This window comes from Entelurus aequoreus, linkage group LG23 (assembly GCF_033978785.1).
Source record: "Entelurus aequoreus isolate RoL-2023_Sb linkage group LG23, RoL_Eaeq_v1.1, whole genome shotgun sequence".
Taxonomy (NCBI): domain Eukaryota; kingdom Metazoa; phylum Chordata; class Actinopteri; order Syngnathiformes; family Syngnathidae; genus Entelurus; species Entelurus aequoreus.
Window position 1 is genome coordinate 3,459,132 of NC_084753.1, and position 27,423 is coordinate 3,486,554.

At 38.5% G+C, this 27,423-nt stretch overlaps 1 protein-coding gene across 1 annotated transcript in view; it reads right to left on the reverse strand.

Annotated features, from left to right (window-relative positions):
* Positions 1-27,423, reverse strand: part of ches1 (checkpoint suppressor 1) — a 215,862-nt gene that overhangs the window by 111,336 nt on the left and 77,103 nt on the right. Inside the window, exon 2 of the mRNA XM_062034664.1 lies at positions 12,097-12,696. Coding sequence (XP_061890648.1) covers positions 12,097-12,678 — 582 coding nt within the window. The 5' untranslated portion in view covers positions 12,679-12,696. The remainder of the gene's footprint in view (positions 1-12,096; positions 12,697-27,423) is intronic.

A 27,423-nucleotide genomic window follows, 5' to 3' on the forward strand; every position in this document is an offset into this window, starting at 1 on the left:
CTCAGGGTGTCTTCAGCAGTATTTACTTCTCTCAGCAGAATAGCCAGGGGAGCGGAACAACGTGGACAATTTAGCGCACCACACCAAGCTTTCAATAAAACGTTCAATAAACCTCAGGATATCAGGGATGTGCCAAATGATCGGCCATTGATCTGTTTTGGCCAATTTTCACGAAGTGGTCTTAATTGAACTTACCGTGGCCTGCCACATCATTCAGCGCGGTCCCTCACATCGTTTAATGTGGCCCAACAATTCGTTTAAAGTGGTGCGCCACTTTATATAATAAAGTCCACCACATCATTTAAAGTGGTCCACCACGATATATTTAATGAATAATAATTAATAACGTCATTTTATGTGGCCTGCCACATCATTTAAAGTGGCCCGCCATTTTTTTTAACGTGGGCCACCAAGTCATTAAACGTGGTCCACCACATAATTTAAAGTGGTCCGCCAATTCAATTGACGTGGCCGACCAATTCGATTAAGGTGTATATATATACAGTATATGTGTATATATACAGTATATGTGTATATATACATATATATATATATATTGGGGCTGCAACAATTAATCGATTAAAATCGATTATAAAAATAGTTGCCGATTAATTTAGTCATCGATTCGTTGGATCTATGCTATGCGCATGCGCAGAGGCAATTATTATTTTAATTTTTTTAATAAACCTTTATTTATAAACTGCAACATTTACAAACAGCTGAGAAACAATAATCAAAATAAGTATGGTGCCAGTATGCTGTTTTTTTTCCAATAAAATACTGGAAAGGATAGAAATGTAGTTTGTATCTTTTATCCGATTATTAATCGAAGTAATAATCGACAGATTAATCGATTATCAAATTAATCGTTAGTTGCAGCCCTAATATATATATACAGTGGGGCAAAAAAGTATTTAGTCAGCCACCCATTGATTGTCAATGGGTGGCTGACTAAATACTTTTTTGCCCCACTGTATATATATATATATATATACATATATATATATATATATATATATATATATATATATATATATATATATATATATATATATATATATATATATATATATACATACATACGTACGTGTGTGTATATATATATATATATATATATATATATATATATATATATATATATATATATATATATATATATATATATATATATATATATATATATATATATATATATATATATATATATATATATTAGGGCTGCAACCAACAACTAATTTGATAATCGATTAATCTGTCGATTATGTCAGGTGGGGGTCGCAGCTCGCTGCGGGGTTGTTCTTCCAACGCAAAAGACGGCTCCGGGCGACAGCGTGAAGGTAGGCTTGGATTTATTTTTTACTATAACAAAAAGAACAAACTAAAGGCGCGCACAAGGCAGAGGTACAAACTTGACTATGAAACAAAAAAACTTGCACATGGGCAAAAAACTAAGGACATGAACAAAAGTCGCTAACTGTGGCATGAACAGAAAAAAAACTTACTTGGTCAGAAAGAGACATGAACCGGTGTGACATAAAGACAATGCAGGCAGAACGAGTGATGAACAAAGGTGGGCTTATATAACAGTGACATGATTGGTGACAGGTGTGTGTGAGTCTAAACGTGAAACAGGTGCGTGACATGGCAGGTGAAAACTAATGGGTGACCATGGAAACCAAACAAAACAAGGAAGTGAAACCAGGAACTAAAAAGAGTCCAAAAACCAAGCAAAACATGGCCAAACAAAAACATGATTAACACAGATAAGACAGATTATTACTTCGATTAATAATCGGATAAAAGAGACAAACTACATTTCTATCCTTTCCAGTATTTTATTGAAAAGAAAAACAGCATACTGGCACCATACTTATTTTGATTATTGTTTCTCAGCTATTTGTAAATGTTGCAGTTTAAAAATAAGGGTTTATTAAAAAAAAAAAAAGAAAAAAAAAAAGTAGCCTCAGCGCATGCGCATAGCATAGATCCAACGAATCGATGACTAAATTAATCGCCAACTACTATTTTTATAATCGATTTTAATCGATTTAATCGATTAGTTGTTGCAGCCCTAATATATATATATATATATATATAAATAAATAGAGAGAGACTTAGACTTCCTTTTTATTGTCATTCAAAATTAGCTCGTGCAGGATAAAAGAGCAATAAGGTGCAGATATGAATAAATATATTACTGTACAGATAAATATATTGCACTTTTGCATATGCATCCACGTTTATGGATGTATGTTATATTGTGTTTATATATATATATATATATATATATATATATATATATATATATATATATATATATATATATATATATATATATATATATATATATATATATATATATATATATATATATATATATATATATATATGAAATGCAACACTATCATTTCTGGATGCAATGTGCCGCGTGTGTTGTTTCAGTCCTGATCCACAAGTCAGATGACAACAAATGCTATTGGGGCATGTTATTGTGCAAAGTGAGGAATCCTGTTTATAAACAAAGCCATGGCAACCTTGGGCCTCGCTTCTCGTTCTCACACAAGCTTGCCCTTCCACACACAATACTGACACACACACACACACACACACACACACACATAGAGCAGCAGGCTTATTCTAAACGAGTCCCCATCTTGTCATCTGCCTGGATATGACCCAGAAATACAGTCACTGGAACAAATAGGCCACTGTCATATTAATCTGCACCTCTACAATTTGATGGCAATATGATTCGGTGTGTTCACAGTCAGACACGTTTAGCGACTCCAACCTTGCAGCCGTGACACAGTAGTGTAGTCGGTCCACAAAAAGGCGCAAGCAGGTCATGGGAGAAGAATGCAGCGGTGATATTTTCTCCGTGAAACACTTTGAAGGAATGACAGGGATTGTGTAATTGCAGCTTTAGATACTTGCCAGGTGGAGTCTGCGGAGATGTGCCCTCATTTCTACTCAAGCACGTGCCAGAGTCCTTTCACGCACGCGCCTGACTTTGCGTTTTGTTTGTTTGCGCGTCGGACATGCTGGGTGTGTATGAAGGGAATAGGTTTGAGCAGGGTTTACCCCAGATTGCCAACATTCCTTGCAATGATGATGTCAGCGAGTATATCTCGGGTACATCAAGGTACGTCCACTCTATACAATCAAGTACGTATTGCTTATGTCATCACAACATCCGGTTTCGACAATGCCGTTTCGGTGATCAAAGTCTTTTATCGGCGGCCACATTAGTAGTCAATAGTGCACAAAATAAATGGCATATATATCCATTTATAGATTAGAATCCTTTAATTTATTTTCCCCTAAAGAAAACCTTCATTTTTAGGGTGTGATGGCTTTTATTTTGCTGCGGCGGGCCGACACAATCAATTACATGCAAGGGAAACCCTGTTGAGGTAGGGCTGGGCGATAAAACGATATCAATATATATTGCGATAGACACGTAATTGATATCAATAAAAAAATACGTTCAATAGAACGTTCTATGATTTCTTTTCTTCTTGATCGAAAGACAGCGAAAGTTGCGAAGCAAGGCTGGTTGCATGAACAAAGAGACTCGCTCTATGTTGTCCTCCCACAATGCCTTCCCGAGTCTTACCCTTTGCGATCTCCCATTGTTCCCCTGTGGATTTAGACTGCCTTCCTCGATCCTCGCCTGTACACGGACTTTGTCGCTTCTCTCCTGCCCTTAGACGGCTTGCCTGTGCACGGACTGCCCTCCTGCTTTGTCCCTACCCTCGCTCTCCTCAACACTTGGTAACACACACTTCAGCTAACCATACACATAGCCTCACACATACACACTCCTGGGTTTCGTCACACACTCCATTCTATAGTTAGTTAGTATTGTTTATGATTAATATATATATATATATATATATATATATATATATATATATATATATATATATATATATATATATATATATATATATATATATATATATATATATATATATATATATATAAAAATCCTAGAGCTTTACTGCCCCCTGGTGTCTGTGCTGTCAACTCCATCTAGCAAACATAACCGGTTGATTGTATTCCAAAGCTTGTGTTGACAATTCCTTTCCTTTCCGCCTTGGTAGTTGAGGGGATTATAATCAGAGGAAGGTAACACACTAAAAACAGTTGGGTTAAAAAAATAACCCAATTTTAACTCAAATGTTGGTTAAGGAAAGGACGAACCACTTTTTGGGTTATTTTAACCCAACAAGTTGTTGTTTTTTTCGAGACCATTTTCGGGTTGAATTATTTAACCCAAAAGTTGGGTTATGCTAACCACAATGTTCTGGGTTACTCCGAACCGAACTATTGGGTTGCAAAATTTAGCGCTTCTTGACCCAAGAGTTTATTTTTTTTCATCATTTCATATTTTTATTTCATTTATTTATTTCAGGCAATGACATAAAAAAGTACAAAGTTGACAACACATAATAATATAAATTAATATAGTGCAAAAGGTAATGTATAGTATGTAATGCATGATTGTCCAGTTTTGCCTGAAAAAACAAAAACATTATTATATTAATAAGAAATAATAACACATACAATTTACTCGCCTTACCGCACTTCTTCTACTTCTTTTTTTTTTCTTCTTTCAGAACTCCAGGCCCACTGCACTGTTTCAAAGCATTGCCCATTTTTTCCAGATAATTTATTTTTAATGGCAGACAGCCATTATTATTATTATTACTCACATTGTCAAGTACAGTCACAGTAATAATAGGCATATGGATGCAAAAGTATTTAGCACCTCTTTAAAAGGTAAAGGACACATTTCATGTACATGAACTGTGTGATTATAAATAATGTTCATGAGATTACTCCAGTTAGAGTTTCCGCCCAGAGATCGGTAGGTCGTGAGTTTAAACCCCGGCCGAGTGGTACCAAAGACTATAAAAATGGGGACCCGTTACATCCCTGCTTTGCACTCAGCATCAAGGGTTGGAATTAATCACCAAAATGATTCCCGAGCGCGGCCACCGCTGCTGCTCACTGCTCCCCTCACCTCCCCGGGGGTGGAACAAGGGGATGGGTCAAATGCAGAGAGTAATTTCACCACAGCGAGTGTACTTTATATACTCCCCTTCAAGAAAAAAGTTACTTTTTAATTAAAAGGGAAAAAAAAGTCTGCAAACAACCCAAAATTGATGCATAACATTGAAAACCCAGAAATTGGGTAAAAGTATTAGCCCTTTAACTAAGAAAATTGGTTTCTTTTTCTAAAAAAATAACCACCAGCAAACCATAAATTGGGTTACTAAAATAACTCAATATTCTTAGTGTGCACATTTGAAATAAAAATGTTTCCATTTAATATAGTGTTCTCCTGCTCCTGATTTTTAGTAGGGCACAATACATATCATTAATTATCGACATCGACCGATATAAAGCACTTGTATGGTGATGGTTTAGCCCTGGTTTGAAGGGTTAATTAGTGCGCTGTCTTGAACAGTGTGCACTGACAGGAAGACAAGGCAGGGTGCCCTTGCCAAAATCCCCTCTAACACATGGTGCGCCACATGCACACTTATCCATGCACATGCACACAAAGAATATATAACAGCGCGTGCGGACACGCACTCCACTCCCCACCCCCCTTCCCCCCCATGGACCCAATCGTGGCTTACACGAACACATTCGCATATTTTCACACGCGCGCACCGAGGAGCCAAATCAGTTTTCCCGTTGCTACAGCAAAAGCATACTTTGGTGTCAACAGCAACCTCGTTGCCATGGCGATGTGTATACAAGAGAAACTCTGTGCCCTTGTAGCCAAGGGCCAGATGACAGCGTAGCGTGAGGGAGTGTGCACGAACGCACACATTCTGTCTTTCAATTTGTTCTTAAGCACCAGCGTACACACACGGCTTACTCAGACCGAGACAGCGGTTCATATAATGGTCAAGGAGAGGCGCCACTGCAATATCTAAACCAGCTAAACATGCAACCATCGATCCTCCAACACCCCACAGGCAGGACTGCTGGCGTCTGCGTTATTAAATCCTCCAGTATTAATTTAGCGCTAATTGAGTGAGGGATTCATTCCCCGTTTACCCGGAGTCTTTAATGGTGTCAAATCTGGATGGGAAAACCCGTATAAAAGACTAGATCAAGACTTGAATCAAAAGCGAAACGCTGTTCCCACCGGGGGAAACGTTAGAGTGGGAAGAGAACTAAGAAAGCGAGATAGAGATCATCAACTATTGATAAGGTCGAATATCTGGTAGAGCTGTAGACAAAATACTGAATATGTCTGACTTCAAGTTGGATATGCCGGCAAACCACTGATAACTGTCTGCCTGTGATAGAAGTTATTCTCACACAGTATGCTGGCAGTTATGGGCCAAATGCTATACTTAACCTGTACATGCTTGTAGGGTTATTTAAAGGCCTACTGAAACCCACTACTACCGACCACGCAGTCTGATAGTTTATATATCAATGATGAAATCTTAACATTGCAACACATGCCAATACGGCCGGGTTAACTTATAAAGTGCAATTTTAAATTTCCCGCTAAACTTCCGGTTGAAAATGTCTATGTATGATGACGTATGCTCGTGACGTCAATCGTTTAAACGGGAAAAATGCGGACATATTGAATCCTATACAAAAAACTCTGTTTTTATCTCAAAATTCCACAGTATTCTGGACATCTGTGTTGGTGAATCTTTTGCAATTTGTTTAATGAACAATGAAGACTGCAAAGAGGAAAGTTGTAGGTGGGATCGGTGTATTAGCGGCGGTCCACAGCAACACAACCAGGAGGACTGAGAGATGGATAGCAGACGCGCTAGCCGCCGAACTCACCTTAACTTCCTCCGTCTCCGGGCCGCACGGATGATCGGGTGAAGTCCTTCGTCGCACCGTCGATCGCTGGAACGCAGGTGAGCACGGGTGTTGATGAGCAGATGAGGGCTGGCTGGCGTAGGTGGAGAGCTAATGTTTTCAGCATAGCTCTGTGAGGTCCGGTCGCTAAGTTAGCTTCAATGGCGTCGTTAGCAACAGCATTGTTAACCTTCGCCAGGCTGGAAAGCATTAACCGTGTAGTTACATGTCCATGGTTTAATAGTATTGTTGATTTTCTGTCTATCCTTCCAGTCAGGGGTTTATTTCTTTTGTTTCTATATGCAGTAAAGCACGATGCTATCACGTTAGCTCCGTAGCTAAAGTGTTTCGCCGATGTATTGTCGTGGAGATAAAAGTCACTGTGAATGTCCATTTCGCGTTCTCGACTCTCATTTTCAAGAGGATATAGTATCCGAGGTGGTTTAAAATACAAATCCGTGATCCACAATAGAAAAAGGAGAGAGTGTGGAATCCAATGAGCCAGCTTGTACCTAAGTTACGGTCAGAGCGAAAAAAGATATGTCTTGCACTGCATTCTAGTCCTTCACTCAAACGTTCCTCATCCACGAATCTTTCATCCTCACTCAAATTAATGGGGTAATCGTCGCTTTCTCGGTCCGAATCGCTCTCGCTGCAGGTGTAAACAACGGGGAAATGTGAGGAGCCTTTCAACCTGCGACGTCACGCTACTTCCGGTACAGGCAAGGCTTTTTTTTATCAGCGACCAAAAGTTGCAAACTTTATCGTCGATGTTCTCTACTAAATCCTTTCAGCAAAAATATGGCAATATCGCAAAATGATCAAGTATGACACATAGAATGGATCTGCTATCCCCGTTTAAAAAAAAAAAAATCATTTCAGTAGGCCTTTAAGTCCGAGTGTTCTGTGTAGGACTGGTCAATAATAGCTAACACAAACTGATTTACCTGAGCACAGGTGTGTCAAACTCCTTTCCATTGAGGGGCTACACTCAGAGGGCCGCTTGTAACAGTGAGTGCCCAGCAGGCACAAGACATTGAAACAACGTTGAGAACTCGTTCAAATCAGGTCCTGACGTTGAGCAACTCAAACATAAAGTTGAAACAACATGCTTTTTGACGACGTTTAATCAATATTGGGTTCTGATGTAGAATTTTGGTCAATTCCCAACCGATATTTGACAACACAAATACAATGTTGAAACAACACGCTTTTTGACGACGTTTATTCAATGTCAGGTTGTGACGTTGATTTGACCATCAAAATGTGGTCATTTCCCAAGCAATTTTCTACAACACAAATACAACATTGAAACAACATGCTTTTTGGCAGCATTTATTCAATGTAAAATTGTGACGTTGATTTGACCATTGAAATTTGGTCATTTCCCAACCAATATTCCACAACACAAATACAAAGTTGAAACAACATGCTTTTTGACAATGTTTATTCAATGTCAGGTTGTGACGTTAATTTGACCATTGAAATTTGGTCAATACCCAACCAATATTCCACAACACAAATACAACGTTGAAACAACATGCTTTTTGACGACGTTTACTCAATGTCAGGTTGTGACGTTGATTTGACCATTGAATTTTGGTCATTTTCCAACCAAAATTCTACAACACAAATACAACGTTGAAACAACATGCTTTTTGACGACGTTTATTCAACGTCAGGTCGTAACGTTGATTTGACCATCTAAATTTGGTCATTTCCCAACCAATTTTCTACAACACAAATACAACATTGAAACAACATGCTTTTTGACAGCATTTATTCAATGTAAAATTGTGAGGTTGATTTGACCATTGAATTTTGGTAATTTTGCAACCAATATTCTACAACACAAATACAACATTGAAACAACATGCTTTTTGACAGCATTTATTCAATGTCAGGTCGTGACATTGATTCAACCATTGAATTTTGGTCATTTTCCAACCAATATTGTACAACACAAATACAACGTTGAAACAACATGCTTTTTCACAACGTCTATTTAATGTCAGGTTGTGACGTTGATTTGACCTTTGAAATTTGGTCATTTCCCAACCAACAACATGGATCCAACATTAGACACCAAAGTTTACATCTCAATTTAGAAATATAACTATTTTGCAATGTTTGTTTCAAAGTCCGTTTTAAAGGACACATATGTATAATCAATGTTGTATCAATGTCTTGTGCCTACTGGGTAATAAAAGAATGTACTGTAAATGTATAAGGATTCACCTTGTTATATTATTACACAATCGCATATGCATTTAATCATTATATATTTTTATGTAATCCGTAAAAAAAAACAAAAAAAAAACTGTAGACTCACGGCACAGTTGCCAGCATTTTATCACAGAAAAAATTGTTTAATAATAATTTTTTATTTTTTTTTTAAACGTTTTTTTTTGCTGTAAATGGAAAACCGTACCGCTGTTTTTTACGGTAAATTTCTGGCGACAGACCAGCCAGTTTTTTTTACGGTAAAATCAATGACTTTGTTTTTTTTGTTAAACCATACGTGTATAAGTGAGTTCCATAAACTAACTAACTAAATTACTAACTTTTGAACATCTCAGGGTATTCATCCATAGCATTTACTTTTATGACCCAATCTCAGGGCATTCATCTTTAGCATTCACTTATATGACCCAATCTCAGGGCATTTATCCATAAAATATACCTATATGACCCAATCTCAGGGCATTCATCCATAGCATTCACTTGTATGACCCAATCTCAGGGCATTCATCCTTAGCATTTATTCATATGACCCAATCTCAGGGAATTCACCCATAGCATTTACTTATATGACCCAATCTCAGGGCATCCATCCATAGCATTCACGTACAGTATATGACCCAATCTCAGCGCATGTATCCATAGCATTTACTTATATGGCCCAATCTCAGGGCATTCATCTATAGCATTTACCTATATAACCTGATCTCAGGGCATTCACCGATAGCATTTACTTATATGGCCCAATCTTAGGGCATTCATCCTTAGACATAACTTATAAACACAACTCCAAAAGTTATGGGCAGATTTTAATGAAACTTTCAGGGCATACATCTATAGCAATTACCTATATGACCCAACCTCAGTGCATTTATCCATAGCATTTACTTATATAACCCAATCTCAGGGCATTCTTCCATAGCATTCACTTATATGACCCAATCTCAGGGCATTCAATCATAGCATTCACTTATATGACCCAATCTCAGTACATGTATCAATAGCATTTACTTATATGGCCCAATCTCAGGGCATTAATCTATAGCCTTTACCGATCTCAGGGCATTCACCCATAGCATTTACTTATATGGCCCAATCTTAGGGCATTCATCCTTAGACATAACTTGTAAACACAACTCCAAAAGTTATGGGCAGATTTTCATGAAACTTTGAGGGCATAAATCCGTAGCATTTATCTATATGACCCAACCTCAGGGCATTTATCCATAGCATTCACTTATATGACCCAATCTCAGGGCATTCATCCATAGCATTCACTTACATGACCCAATCTCAGTACATGTATCAATAGCATTTACTTATATGACCCAATCTCAGGGCATTCATCCATAGCATTCACCTATATGACCCAATCTCAGGGCATTCATCCATAGTATTCACTTGTATGTCCAAATCTCAGGGCATTCATCCATAGCATTTACTTATATGACCCAATCTCAGGGTGTATCCATAACATTTACTTATACAGCCCAATCTCAGGGCATTCACCCATAGCATTTACTTATATGACCCAATCTCAGGACATATATCCATTGCATTTCACTTATATGGCCCAATTTCAGGGCATTCATCTATAGCATTTACTTATATGACCCAATCTCATGGCATTCACTTATAGCATTCCCTTATATGGCCCAATCTCAGGGCATTCATCCATAGCATTTACTTATATGACCCAATCTCAGGGTGTATCCATAATATTTACTTATATGGCCCAAACTCAGGGCATTCACCCATAGCATTTACTTATATGACCCAATCTCAGGACATATATACATTGCATTTACTTATATGACCCAATCTCAGGGCATTCATCTATAGCATTTACTTATATGACCCAATCTCATGGCATTCACTTATAGCATTCCCTTATATGGCCCAATCTCAGGGCATTCATCCATAGCATTTACTTATATGACCCAATCTCAGGGTGTATCCATAACATTTACTTACATGGCCCAATCTCAGGGCATTCACCCATAGCATTTACTTATATGACCCGATCTCAGGACATATATACATTGCATTTACTTATATGACCCAATCTCAGGGCATTCGTCTATAGCATTTACTTATATGACCCAATCTCATGGCCTTCACTTATAGCATTCCCTTATATGGCCCAATCTCAGGGCATTCATCCATAGCATTTACTTATATGACCCAATCTCAGGGTGTATCCATAACATTTACTTATATGGCCCAATCTCAGGGCATTCACCCATAGCATTTACTTATATGACCCAATCTCAGGACATATATACATTGCATTTACTTATATGACCCAATCTCAGGGCATTCATCTATAGCATTTACTTATATGACCCAATCTCATGGCATTCACCCATAGCATTCCCTTATATGGCCCAATCTCAGGGCATTCACCCATAGCATTTACTTATATGACCCAATCTCAGGACATATATACATTGCATTTACTTATATGACCCAATCTCAGGGCATTCATCTATAGCATTTACTTATATGACCCAATCTCATGGCATTCACCCATAGCATTCCCTTATATGGCCCAATCTCAGGGCATTCATCCTTAGACATAACTTTTAAACACAACTCAACAAAATAACTACAAAAGTTAGGGGCAGATTTTCATGAAACTTTCAGGGCATTCATCCATAGCAATTACGTATATGGCCCAATCTCAGGGCGTTCATCTATAGCATTTACTTATATGACCCAATCGCAGGGCATCCATCCATAGACATAACTTTTAAACACAACTCAACAAAATAACTACAAAAGTTGTGGGCAGATTTTCATGAAACTTTCAGGAAATGTCCGAAATGAAATTCGGACAAACTAAATCGGAGTAAAGTTTGAAAAACAACTTCTAATTTAAAACTGGTAAAGAAAACTATTCAGATGAAATGTACTTTCTGTCATACTAAAACAAGAACATTCAGACTTGTTTTAAACAATTTCAAAGTTGGCTCATAGACAGGTAGAAGCAGAGAGAATTACCTGGCTGCGGTCTTTGTCCACCTTCTTGAAGCACTTGTTCAGTGACAGATTGTGGCGCACCGAGTTCTTCCATCCTGTGGGGGCGCTGGCAAAGTAGGGAAAATGCTCCAGGATCCAGCCGTAGATGTCTTTTACCGGCAGCCGCTTGTTCGGCGCGTCCTCGATCGCCATAAAGATCAAGCAGCTGAACGAGTACGGCGGTTTCCGGTTGGCCCCCGCCGCCAAGTCGTACGCCGAGTGCGCGTCGCCCAACAGGGGGTCGTCCGGGCACGGCGACGAGGAAGAAGGCGAGCGGGGGTGCTGGCCGTCGGGGTCCAGCAGCGGGGAAACGCTACGCAGCCCGGAGTGGCTGAAGCTGTTGAGGAGGTCGGTGCTCTCGTGGAGCCAGGACAGACTGGTCAGCTCCTCGTCCTCGGCTTTGGAGAAGGAGGCCGACAACGACAGGGACAGGTCGGCCGCCTCCGCCTCCGACGCCGCCGTCGCCGCGTCTCCTTGCCGGTACGGCGGACTCATGCCTTGCGAGGCGCTGGCTCCACTGCTGGGGCTCTGAGCCTTCTTACTGGGGGGCATGGTGGGTCCCATCCAGCCTGGGGCTCACTCCTGCACAGGGAGACAACAGAGGTCTTAGCCCAGGAGGCAAAAACAAGGTCAGTTACTCATTTGTGTTCCTTAAAGGCCAAAGGGTGAAGGCAAATAACACTCTTTGGACCACATCTCCATTTAGGCTGGCCGAGATGCGAGGCAAAAACCGCGATCCTCATCATTTTTCTCACAGGCTTTTTATGAATTTCTCACTGGGGTGGCAAATGTTGTGCTCCAGTGGTGGAGGAAAGCTTCCCTGCGCAGCTACCGACCAATTACCGTGGTGGCACGTGGAAGTATTGACGTTACGCAAGGTTGCTGCCACAATGAAGTCGCCTGTATGCGACCATCGTTGCTGGATCATGCTGGTTTCCAACATGTCAGCAGTGAAGGATTGTGTAATCCCAGCTCCGCTCCTCGGAACACAACCTCCTGTGGCGACTTGTGACGGGGCGGTATTTGCATATGAGTCATCCCGGAAGTTCTCCCAGATACATATCTATATATAGTACAGTGCAGGGGTGGCCAAACTGCGGCTCCGGTTTGGCCGGCGAGTCGTCATGAGTTGAATAAGGAATCTGGCTGGCGGGGTGTATCCAAATTGATTTTAAATATCTCAATTGCTAAAAATTTGTGGACGGTGTGAGTAAATCCAGTCAATGACCATTAATTGTGCATTCAAGTGGATACAGCACAGCATTTACTTTTATAACACAATCCAAACAACCTTCCCTAGTCATGGTGCGGAAAAAAAAAATGCAACCAATGCATAAAGTCAACACACATGGTGAGACAGAACGGCAGCTCAATCGTCGGAATTTTACCATAACATTTACAGTGGATTTAACAACGGATGGTTGTAAAATGGAAAAACAGAACCATTGTGATTTTTACGGTAAAATTCTGCCGACTAAGCTGTTCGTTTTTTCTTACCGTCAAATCTACAGCCTTTGTTTTGACAATGCTTACTATAAATGGTAAAATGGTTTAAAATATTTTTCACGAACAAATTCGGGCAACTGAGTTACCAGGTTTTACCATAAAATAAGTCAAAAAACAGTAGTACAGTTATTTCTAAGCTAACTAAGCTGCCAGTTTTTCCCCCGTAAAATCTATGCCAGCTGTTTTTACAAGGCATGACTGTATATGCAATAACGGCACCCCGGTTATTTTTACGTTAAAATTCTGGCAACTTAGCTGCAAGTTTTCTTTACAGTATTTTTTTCCATTACAGTGTGTTACTGTAAATGGAAAAAACAGCACCACTTTTATTTTTATTGTAATATTTTGGCGACTGAGCTGCTCGTGTTTTACCGTAAAATCTATTGCCGTTATTTTGACAGTGCATCATTGGTAAATGGAAAAAAACAAACAGTACTACTGTTATTTTTACCGTAAAATTCTAGCAAATGAGCTGCCAGTTTTTTTTTTAAACGTAAAATATGTGGTTATTTTTACAGTATAACTGTAAAAATGTTATGATAAAATTATGTCAGTTTTTAGCATGAAATATACAGTGTTATTCTTATTATTTTTTTTACAGTGCATTACTGCAAAAATACAAACGGTACCACTGCTGTTTTTAAGGTAGAATTCTAGCAAATGAGCTGCCTGTTTTTTACCGTAAAATCTATGGATGTTATTTTTACAATGCATTACTGTAAATAGTAAAAACTGATATATTTATGGTACAATTTTGGTGACTGAACAGCCAGTTTGTTTGTTTTTACAGGAAAATATACTATTTTTGCTTTTGTTTTTTCACAGTGCATTACTGTAAAATGGAAAAAGGTTTTTTCATGGAAAATTCTGGGAACTGTACCATAAAATCTGTGGTTATTTTGTGCATAAATGTGAATGGGAAAACGGTAGTCCTGTTTTTTATGATAAAATTAAGTCAGTTTTAGTGTAAAATCTACAGTGTTATTATTATTTATTTTTTTACAGTGCATATACCAGATATAGAAAAACGGTACGATAGTTGTTTTTAACGGTAAAATTCTAGCAACTAAGCAGACAGTTTTTTTACCGTAAAATCTATGGACGTTATTTTTACAATGCGTTACTGTAAATAGTAAAAACTGTTATATTTATGGTAACATTTTGGTGACTGAACAGCCAGTGTTTTTACCGGAAAATATACTGGGGGTTTTGTTGTTGTTGTTTTTTTAGTGCATTACTGTAAAATAGAAAAACGATACCAGTTATTTTCATGGAAAATTCTGGCAACTGAGCTGCCAGTTTTTTTTTACCGTAAAATCTGTGGTTATATTTTGCATAACTGTGAATGGGAAAACAGTAGTCCTGTTTTTTATGATAAAATTAAATCAGTTTTTAGTGTAAAATCTACAGTGTTATTATCATTTATTTATTTTTAGAGTGCATTACTACAAATAGAAACACGGTACCATAGTTGTTTTTAAGGTAAAATTCTAGCAACTATGTTGCCAGTTTTTTACCGTAAAATCTATGGACGTTATTTTTACAATGCATTACTGTAAACAGTAAAGACTGTTATATTTATGGTAACATTTTGATGACTTAACAGCCACTTTTTTTTACCGGAAAATATACTGGGTTTTCTTGTGTTGATTCTTTTAGTGCATTACTGTAAAATAGAAAATGATACCAGTTATTTTCATGGAAAATTCTGGCAAGTTTTTTTTTTACGGTAAAATCTGTGGTTATTTTTGCATAACTGTGAATGGGAAAATGGTAGTCCTGTGATAAAATTAAGTCCTTATGATAAAATTAAGTCAGTTTTTAGTGTAAAATCTAGTGTTATTATTATTATTATTATTTATTTATTTTTTACAGTGCATTACTGCAAATAAAAAAACGGCACCATAGTTGTTATTACGGCAAAATTCTAGCAACTAAGTTGCCAGTTTTTTACTGTAAAATTAATGGACGTTATTTTTACAATGCGTTACTGTAAATATTAAAAACTGTTATATTTATGGAAAAATTTTGGTGACTGTACAGCCATTTTTTACCGGAAAATTTACTGTTTTTTTTTTGTTTGTTTTTAGTGCATTACTGTAAAATAGAAAAAACGATACCAGTTATTTTCCTGGAAAATTCTGGCAACTGAGCTGCCAGTTTTTTTTTACCGTAAAATCTGTGGTTATTTTTTGCATAACTGTGAATGGGAAAAGGGTAGTCCTGTTTTTTATGATAAAATTAAGTCAGTTTTTAGTGTAAAATCTACAGTGTTATTATTATTATTATGATTTATTTTTTACAGTGCATTACTGCAAATAGAAAAACGGTACCATTGTTGTTTTTACGGTTAAATTCCAGCAACTAAGTTGTCAGTTTTTTACCGTAAAATCTATGGACGTTATTTTTACAATGCATTACTGTAAATAGTAAAAACTGTTATATTTATGGTAAAACTTTGTTGATTGAACAGCCAGTTTTTACCAGAAAATTTACTGTTTTTTTTTTTTTTTTTAGTGCATAGTACTGTAAAATAGAAAAACGATACCAGTTATTTTCATGGAAAATTCTGACTTTTTTTTTTTAAAGCATACTCATTGACGTTTAATATTAAAAATTATGTCAGTATGAAGTATTTAAAAGTGTGAATGCTGTATGAAGCGTGTGGAAGGCTTAAAAATATGATCGAAAAAATTGCTATTCTCCAAACTTAATTGTGTCAACATTTGCATTTCAAAATATGGGAAATTTCTTGGGAAAATAGGGTAAAAAAATGGCATTCATATTTTCATCAACAAAGGAAAAAACATTTTATATAAAAAAATGTTTTAAATGTCCTAACTAAGGCTTAATACAGGTTATTTGTCATATGAGGCATGGTCATCAACTACTGAGCTATCGTTCATTTATTTCAGCAAGCCAAATTTAAGGCTGCCTAACAAGGGTCCCTGTTATTAAGTGAAAATGAAAACAAAACTCAATTCTGGACTCCTTTACTGGCTCCGTAACTTCTTCCTGAGAGTTACACAACTAACACGGGTGACTAGCAAACGTAGCACGTAGTCATACTGACCTCTTCCAAGCTGCACGATCAGCTTCGGCGTGTCCGCAAAGCTACGCCGTAGAAAAGTCTGTAGATTTTACTGTAAAAACCTGGCAGCTCAGAAATTTACCGTAAAATCCTCATTGGTACTATTTTTCCGGTTACGGTAACGCGCTGTAAACACAGGCAACATAGATTTTACATTTAGAAAAAAAAGTAGCAGCTCAGTCGGCAGAATTTTGTAGTACGAACGATAGTGGTATTTTTTCCCCCCCAATTACAGTAATGCACTGTAAAAAAAAAAAAAAAAAGGCAGCTCAGTCACCAGAATTTTACGGGAAAATAACAGTGGGTCAGTTTTTCAATTTACAGTAATTAGTCGTAAAAAACATTTTATGGTAAAATTCCGTTTGTATTTCATACTGCAGAATCGACATCATTTTTTTGCTGGCTAAGAAGTTGAGTTTGAATTTGAGACCCTTTTTCTACATTAAGTCGTGACATTTTGACTCTCTATTCGCTCACGTCCTATAATAAACACCTAAACGCTTAACAATCGAGCATCCTCCATACGTCTAATCCACTTGAGGAAAGTTTGAAAGCGATTGGGGGTAATATCGAGGACCAGCTGGTTACAGAACAACACTTGGAAATGGCGAAAATCTGCAGAAAAATACCTTTATTTTTTTTTTTTTTTAGAATGTTTTGAGGTTAAAAATATACACAGAAGACTCAGAGTCGCATGCACACTATTTGCAGGCCTCAGTTTTTTTACTTTTTAAGGTCAAGGCAAGTGTTGTCTTAAAAAATGGCTCATATTTTAGGGCACCGGGGCAAGTTGGAAGGGCACCAAAGCATACATTATTTTCTTTCGAGGCAGGGGCTCCAAGTATATATATATATATACTGTAGATATATATATATATATATATATATATATATATATATATATATATATATATATATATATATATATATATATATATATATATATATATATACCCACAGTATATATATATATTAGGGCTGAAACAACTAATCGATTCAATTTATTAAAATCGATTATAAAAATAGTTGGCGATTAATTTAGTCATCGATTCGTTGGATCTATTCTATGCGCATGCGCAGAGGCAATTTTTTATTGTTTTTATTTTATTTATTTTTATAAACCTTTATTTATAAACTGCAACATGTACAAACAACTGAGAAACAATAATCAAAATAAGTATGGTGCCAGTATGCTGTTTTTTTTCAATAAAATACTGGAAAGGATAGAAATGTAGTTCGTCTCTTTTATCCGATTATTCATTGATTAATCGAAGTAATAATCGACAGATTAATCGATTATCAAATTAATCGTTAGATGCAGCCCTAATATATATATATATATATATATATATATATATATATATATATATATATATATATATATATATATATATATATATATATATATATATATATATATATATATATATATATATATATATATATATATACATACATACATACACATACATACATACACATATATATATATATATATATATATATATATATATATCCATCCATCCATTTTCTACCGCTTATTCCCTTCGGGGTCGCGGGGGGCGCTGGAGCCTATATCTATATATATATATATATAGATATATATATATATATCTATATATATATAGATGTATAAACTTATTTAAATTCATTATTACTATCAACTTGTCAGCTTTTTGTCATTAGATGAGGCCTTTATTACTATTTTTACATTTTGATGGAGGGAGGTATTTTTTTGTTTTTCATTATTTATTAATTTTTTTAATTTATGTACATTTATATGTACATGTAGATGAAGTATCGGGACAGATCCATTAAGAGTTTGAGCAGAAATATGTTGTATAGGAATGAACTATAAACAATAACGCATTAACAAAAAGCTGTGTCACATGAATGGTTGTTGAAGTAATACCTTTGTGGCATGACAAAAACACAAGTAATGTAAAAAAAAACAAAACATGGTATTTGCTTTTTTATATCAATATAAAACTCAAAGCAGTTCGGCTAATGAAGATGAAGTCGAATAAACAAGCTTTGTTCTTCTCCAACAATGCCCCCTTGTGGTTCAGTGCAATAGTTTGGCCAACAAAAATAAAGAGGAGTGACACCTCTCACATCGAATACACAATATTCCCAGCCTGCGTTCAATTCGATGAGATGACAACACATTTTAGCTAGTACTGATGTTATTTGAACACAGGTACAGTTTGCAGTTAGATAAAGGACGAGTGATCATCCCAGTAAACAAAGTAAAGACGTTATAAACAAGTTGTGACAACGTTCACGACACATCGTCTGCTGCATGTTTCCTCAACTCATTAACTCTCAGTCACAGCAGCTGATGAACGCTGTATTGAGAAAATAAAAACAACGTCAAATAGTTTTCTCCTTCGCTGTATACTTTTAGTATGGGGACAAGTGCTGTTTCCAATATTGTCCACACCTGTCTCCATCTAAACACAGCCGTGCACTCTTAAACGCAGCGAAGTAAAATTAAGTTAAACCAAGCGCTTGGCTCCGTTTACTCCGAGGGGAAATCTCCTGAGCAAAGTCCGTGTAGCTTGTCCTCCATGATTATCAAGCCAAACGACGCTCGTGCGCATGCGCCTGACTTCCTGTTGCCTAAAATGTATTAATAAATGATGGGTTTTCTGTAATTACAAAATTAGACATATTACTAACCGTCGGGAATTTTATCGCAAATTATCATTCTACTGTTTACCGTTACATCCCTAGTCCATTAACAAGTAAAAAGTCAAGGGCGGTCAATGATGTTGGTCAATTTTTTAGGACATTACGGCAAATGACGAGGGTGGTCGCGGCTTTTGCGGGAGTTGCCGTGGTTAAATTCGAGCCCTGTATTTGTACTTATAAACGTACGAGGCTAAACTCCTCACTGGTGGTGCTGTTAATGTGCACCTCTGATCTAAACACCTTGACAGGTCTCATCCATCCATCCATCTTCTTCCGCTAATCCGAGGTCGGGTCGCGGGGGCAGCAGCCTAAGCAGAGATATTTACACAATATTTTCACTTTTTTTCTCGCGGCATCTTCACACCATCCATCCTTCCTGTGTAACGTGCGACTCGCCGGTCACCGTTCTTTCGCTGGGAAACAAGGGCAGGAAAAAACAAAAAACGGGATTTCCCAGGGAGGACGGGAAGGTTAACGGGTATGTTCCGAGGTTCCGTTGCGGGATTATACGTCGCTGGTGAGGTCGGTGAGATTACAAGTAAGACTGAATAAATTTGCACGCATCGGACGGCGCGTGACCTCTGCTTTCGCGCCGGAGGAAAACGTGCACGAAGGAGCGGAGTCAGCAACTTTCCGGCTCCGGGTGAGCTGAGTGCCTTGCTCAAGGGCAGGCCTATTGTGAATGCGGGGTCTTATGAGGGGAGTCCGACAGACGTGTTGTCAAACACACAATATAGCAGCAAATGGAAAAAACATGTTGCACAGCCACACACACACACACACACACACACACACACACACACACACACACACACACACACACACACACACACACACACACACACACACACACACACACACACACACACACCATTAGTACACAGGGATTAAGTCCAGATATGTTCTGGCTGGCCCCTGTGCGGTGCGACGGCTCTCTAATCCAAGGTGATCATCTGCCGATCTGTCCCCTCACTCCGCGTGATTGACGGGCAGCTGTCGCCCGTGGCAACCCGGCCGCGCCGCGACAACTGTCGCCATGGCAACAAAGGGAAACAACGCTCTTCCTCTCCTACCCCGATCGCTCCGCCTAACGCCGCCGAGCTAAATATAGAATTGTCACGTATAGCCGCACGTACGCGGCCGCACAGCCTACAGTCGCGCCGCCGCTACACACGCCTCTCCCCGAGCAAGCTGGATGCCTTCGATTGTCCCCTTTTTGCCCCCACCCCGCTTTCCTTCCACTTCCTGACGGCAACACGCTCGTTGGACAAGCTGTAGCTGTCTGCGGCGCCGCCTCCCCGCGCCAAAGTTGACGTTGAGCGTAATGAATTCAAATTGCTTCGGCGAGTGTGGAGAGGCCGGGTGAAGCGTGTTTGGCAGACTTTTTTTCAAAATGTTCCTCTGATCGTCTTTTTACCAGATACCCACCGATACGGCTTATTTATTTGACTATTTGGAGCCCATATTCAAATGAAGTAGAAGTTATTTAAACATGAAAAGTATAGGGCTGCAACGATTAGTTGGTGGTAAAAATTTGCCGCTAATAAATATATCTGTTGACAATAGTCATGACCATACTTGCCAACACTCCCGATTTTCCCGGGAGACTCCCGAATTTCAGTGCCCCTCCCGAAATCTCCCGGGGCAACCATTCTCCCGAATTTCTCCCGATTTCCACCGGGACAACAATATTGGGGGCGTGCCTTAAAGCAGTGGTCCCCAACCACCGGGCCGCGGCCCGGCCGATTGGTACCGGGCCGCGGAAGACATTTAAAAAAAATAAAATAAAAAAAATAAAAAATAAATAAAAAAATATTTTTATTTTTATTAAATCAACATAAAAAACACAATATATATACATTATATATCAATATAGATCAATACAGTCTGCAGGGATACAGTCCGTAAGCACACATGATTGTATTTCTTTATGGAAAAAAAATTAAAAAAAATAAAATATATATATATATATAAATATCCACCCCCACCACCCGGTCCGTGGGACACATTTTCAAGCGTTGACCGGTCCCCAGTTACAAAAAGGTTGGGGACCACTGCCTTAAAGGCACTGCCTTTAGCGTCCTCTACAACCTTTCATACGTCCGCTTTTCCTCCATAAAAACAGTGTGCCGGCCCAGTTACATAATACATGCAGATTTTAAACACACATAAGTGAATGCAAGGCATACTTGGTCAACAGCCATACAGGTCACACTGAAGGTAACCGTATAAACATCTTTAACACTGTTACAAATATGCGCCACACTGTGAACCCACACCAAACAAGAATGACAAACACTTTTCAGGAGAACATCCGCACCGTACCACAACATAAACACAACAGAACAAATACCCAGAACCCCTTGCAGCACTAACTCTTCCGGAACGCTACAATATACACCCCCCGCTACCACCAAACCCCGCCCCCCCAACCTTTTCATGCTCTCTCAGGGAGAGCATGTCCCAAATTCCAAGCTGCTGTTTTGAGGCATGTTAAAAAAAAAAATCCACTTTGTGACTTCAATAATAAATATGGCAGTGCCATGTTGGCATTTTTTTTCATAACTTGAGTTGATTTATTTTGGAGAACCCTGTTACATTGTTTAATGCATCCAGCGGGGCATCACAACAAAATTAGGCATAATAATGTGTTAATTCCACGACTGTATATATCGGTATCGGTTGATATCGGAATCGGTAATTAAGAGTTGGACAATAACGGAATATTGGATATCCGCAAAAAAGCCATTATCGAACATCTCTAGTTGATACCGATATACGTCACAATGCCAAATAGCGGCGCTAATAATCCATCAATCTCTATTTTTTTCATGTGACAGGCCCGTGGCGGTGTGTCCGCGCCGCAGACACACCGAAGCAAGGGCATCTCGGTGACATTGATCCTGGTGGCAGTCCAGCAGGAATGCAGAGACGGATCTGAAGCGCTCCTTTTCCTCCCGTCTCTTCTTCCTCCCCCTTGTTATGTTGCCATGGCGGCAAGGGGGCCATGAAACATTACGGCTGACAGTAAAGTCATCTCATTTTACTGTTGCTATGACAACAAACTCCTCGCTGTTGGTCGGGGCCAGCGCGAGCCTCGTGCCTGAGCGAGCGAGCGTGTGTGTGTGCGTGTGTGTGTGTGTGTGTGTGTGTGTGTGTGTGTGTGTGTGTGTGTGTGTGTGTGTGCCATCATGTCTCCCGTGGGTTCTCATAAAGCTTAACACACTTGCTCAGCTCTAAACAAACTTTCATGCAACTCCAACAGCAGCCCCCTCAAGACCAAGCGCTAAAGGACAAAGGCAGATATCGCTCAAGTTCAGACTAAATGATGCCTGAGCAGTGTGTGTGTGTGTGTGTGCGTGTGTGTGTGTGTGAGTGTTTGACAGATGGGACTGTGCCATTCTCTCTGTTTCCTTCATTCTCCAGATCTCTTTTGTGTTTGCCAGCCTTGTTTTGATTTGTGTACATTTCTGTTTGGCATGTCCACGTTCGGCTTGTGCGCTTTTGTGTGTATGCACAGGACCCCCCCCCCCGGACTACTCGCCGATTATCTCGCCAAGCATCAAGCGCCGCCTATACCAATGCGATACAGGAGTTCTACTCTGTGGAGTCTCCGTTTGCACTTTCTAACCTGATAGCACACACACACCTTTAAAGAGGCGATTCAATTACAATAAATGGCTTTCTCTTTTTGGGAACACGTTGGAGAACAGTTGGTGGCGGGGGTTTGTTCCGACACTGCCGTGAATACAGATTCCCAAAGACGGGTAGGAGACAGACCTGCCAACCTTCGATATATTTGACCAGGACTTGATCCGAAATCGGGGAAGGCGTCTGCTCGGGATGGGGTTCAAAGAACAAAAAAAAAAAGTCTGCTGGCTTTAGAGTGTTTTCTATTCGGGCTCCAGTACTCTGGAATGCCCTATTGGTAACAGTTAGAGATGCTACCTCAGTAGAAGCATTTAAGTCCCGTCTTAAAATTCATTTGTATACTCTATCCTTTAAATAGATCCCTTTTTAGACCAGTTGATCTGCCGTCTCTCTTTTCTGCTCTGCCCCCCTCTCTTACATGGAGAGGTTATCGTGTTCCAAGTCGGGACCCAGGATGGACCACATCTGCGGTCCCTTCCAAGGTTTCTCGTTTATTCCATTGGGTTGAGTTTTTTTTTTCTTGCCCTGATGTGGGACCTGAGCCGAGGATGTCGTTGTGGCTTGTGCAGCCCTTTGAGACATTTGTGATTAAAGGCCTACTGAAATGAATTTTTTAAAATTTAAACGGGGATAGCAGATCCATTCTACGTGTCATACTTGATCATTTCGCGATATTGCCATATTTTTGCTGAAAGGATTTAGTAGAGAACATCAACGATAAAGTTCGCAACTTTTGGTCGCTGATAAAAAAAAGCCTTGCCTGTACCGGAAGTAGCGTGACGTCACAGGTTGAAAGGCTCCTCACATTTCCCCATTGTTTTCAATGCAGCGAGAGCGATTCGGACCGAGAAAGCGACGATTACCCCATTAATTTGAGCGAGGATGAAAGATTTGTGGATGAGGAACGTGAGAGTGAAGGACTAGAGTGCAGTGCAGGACGTATCTGTTTTCGCTCTGACCGTAACTTAGGTACAAGGGTTCAATGGATTCCACACTTTCTCTTTTTTCTATTGTGGATCACGGATTTGTATTTTAAACCACCTCGGATACTATATCCTCTTGAAAATGAGAGTCGAGAACGCGAAATGGACATTCACAGTGACTTTTATTTCCACGACAATACATCGGCGAAACACTTTAGCTACGGAGCTAACGTGATAGCATCGGGCTTAACTGCATATAGAAACAAAAGAAATAAGCCCCTGACTGGAAGGATAGACAGAAAATCAACAATACTTTTAAACCCTGGACCTGTAACAACACGGTTAATGCTTTCCAGCCTGGCGAAGCTTAACAATGCTGTTGCTAACGACGCCATTGAAGCTAACTTAGCTACGGGATCTCATGGAGCTATGCTAAAAACATTAGCTATCCACCTACGCCAGCCCTCATTTGCTCATCAACACCCGTGCTCACCTGCGTTCCAGCGATCGACGGTGCGACGAAGGACTTCACCCGATCACCGATGCGGTCGGCGGCTAGCGTCGGATAGCGCGTCTGCTATCCAAATCAAAGTTCTCCTGCTTGTGTTGCTGCAGCCAGCCGCTAATACACCGATCCCACCTACAGCTTTTTTCTTTGCAGTCTTCATTGTTCATTAAACAAATTACAAAAGATTAACCCACACAGATGTCCAGAATACTGTGGAATTTTGCGATGAAAACAGAGCTTTTTGTATTGGATACAATGTGTCCGAATACTTCCGTTTCAACCATTGACGTCACGCGCAAACGTCATCATATCTAGATGTTTTCAACCGGAAGTTCCCCGGGGAATTTAAAATTGCACTTTATAAGTTAACCCGGCCGTATTGGCATGTGTTGCAATGTTAAGATTTCATCATTGATATATAAACTATCAGACTGCGTGGTCGGTAGTAGTGGGTTTCAGTAGGCCTTTAAGTTGCAAGTGATAAACGCTTATTTAGTGAAACAAAAATAAAATTAAAACTGGATCAATATACACAAACTAAAGTTGCATCAATAATCAATGTTTAATTGAATCGTAGCGCCTGAATCATAGTTGTAATCGAATCGTGAGGTGCCCAAAGATTCCCACCTCTACATCAATCCATCTTCATCCGCTTATCCGAGGTCGGTTCGTGGGGGCAGCAGCCTAAGCATAGAAACCCAGACTTCTCTCTCCCCCAGACACTTCGTCCAGTTGGGAGATTAAGTACCCCCAACGTGTCCTGGGTCTTCCCCTTGGCCTCCTACAAGGCGCACGTCCCCACCAAGACCGCTAATACCACACCACTTTTGTGGTAAATTTCTGGCACTAAACCTGCAGAAGATAGTTCTCAGGTTTCTCTATTTAGAATTTCACATTTTGCACTATTTTCTTACACTTTATCAAGCATTTCTTACCTATTTCTTATTTTTGCAACTTCATTTTAAGAGATTATTGTTAAGTATTCAATGTGATTTCACTATTTTGTTTGAGTGTTTTTCATGCTTGTGTTGACATTTCCTTTCTGCCGTGATAGCTGAGGGGATTATAATCAGAGGGAGTTACATTTCAAATAAAAATGTTTACATTTAATATTTGTTTCTTCTGGTCCTTATGTTAGATAGGTCATAAAAAATACAGACAATTATCGGTATCGACCAATAAAAAAACACTTAAATTGTGATAGAGTTTTCAACCATATTGCCCAGTTTATTTTAACTCAACTAAACATGACAAGTACAAAACAAAATTGTGCTCATTGCTTAAAGTCAGGGGTTTATAACTTTTTTGACCCAAAAAGGTAAAAAAAAAAAAAAAAAAAAAAAAAAAAAAAATATATATATATATATATATATATATATATATATATATATATATATATATATATATATATATATATATATATATATATATATATATATATATACACAGTATATATATATATACTTACATACATACACATACATAAATATATATATATTGACACTAAAATAGTAATCTAATTATAAAAATAAAAAAATATATATACGTGTATATATATATATATATATATATATATATATATATATATATACACATATATATATATATACACACACATATATATACATATATATATATATATATATATATATATATGTATATATACATATACATACATACATACATACATACATACATACAGTATATATATACACATACATACATACCTATACATATATACATACATAAATATATATATATTGACACTAAATTAGTAATCTAATTATGTCCAACCTACTTAAAGTTAACAATCTTGTCAAATGATATGAAACCATGTGTTGATCACAAAGATTTATTTTTTTTAACCACATAAACCTTAGTATTAGTTCAGGTTGATTACAACAATTTAATAAAATAAATATATTGCATTAGTTTAGTGCTAAAATATATAAATAAATGAGCAAATTAAAAAGGTAAAATAATAATAATAAAACATATCCTTCCACTCGGGTGCAGCTGGGATAGGCTCCAGCACCCCCGCGACCCCGATAGGGACAAGCAGTAGAAAATGGATGGATTGATGGATGTTTCTTAGCTAAACTGTCAAAAAAATCTAAGTGTGAATGAAAATGCAGCTTCACTACTTTAGTCATATTTTTTGCGCTTAATAAACTTCTCTATATGACTTAATTAGCTCAAGACTTTTTCTGTTTGTTTGATATTCTCATTACTGCCACACGTGGTGGAAGCGTGTATTACAACTGAGTGCACAGCTGAGTGCCCCGGCCCTATGTTAAAAAAGCACTGCTTTAAGTCACACAGTAAAAGGCAGTTTTGGAAATATCTAACTGGAACAAATTGCAATTCTCCAAGTAGAGAGATTTTCCATTCTCCAAGTATTAAATCCTAATGATACGAGGGCTGGCGTTTACAAACGACCAAACACGTCAACAGAACATGCATTGGAAAAGGTTAACTCGTTCCTCTGAGGTTAGAGATGACGTTGGCTAATTCCCATTCTCTAAATGACAGTGTAATCATCTTACGACGTATTCACATGTCACATTTGCGTAATCCCCGGAAGAGCTTCTTCTTCATTCCCTGTTGGGTGTTGCGTCGGTCTGACTTGAGAAACGTTCCGTAAGCCAGCAGAAACATCTCAATAATGTACTTTACACCAGGGCTGCCCAAATGTTCAAAGTGAAAACGTGCCAATGGTCCACGAGTGAGGAATTTAACTTCATGGGGTAGTAGAGATCGTCACACAGACTGCAACTATGCATCTTTTACGTACGTTTTTAGCCTCAAAACATTCAAAAAAGGGTCATTTTGTCGTTTGTGGGACCTCAGCAGACTGAAACCACGATTGCAACTTTGTCAGTTTGATCCCCGCTCGTGACGCATGTTGCATGTCACATTCTCCCACTCCTCACTTC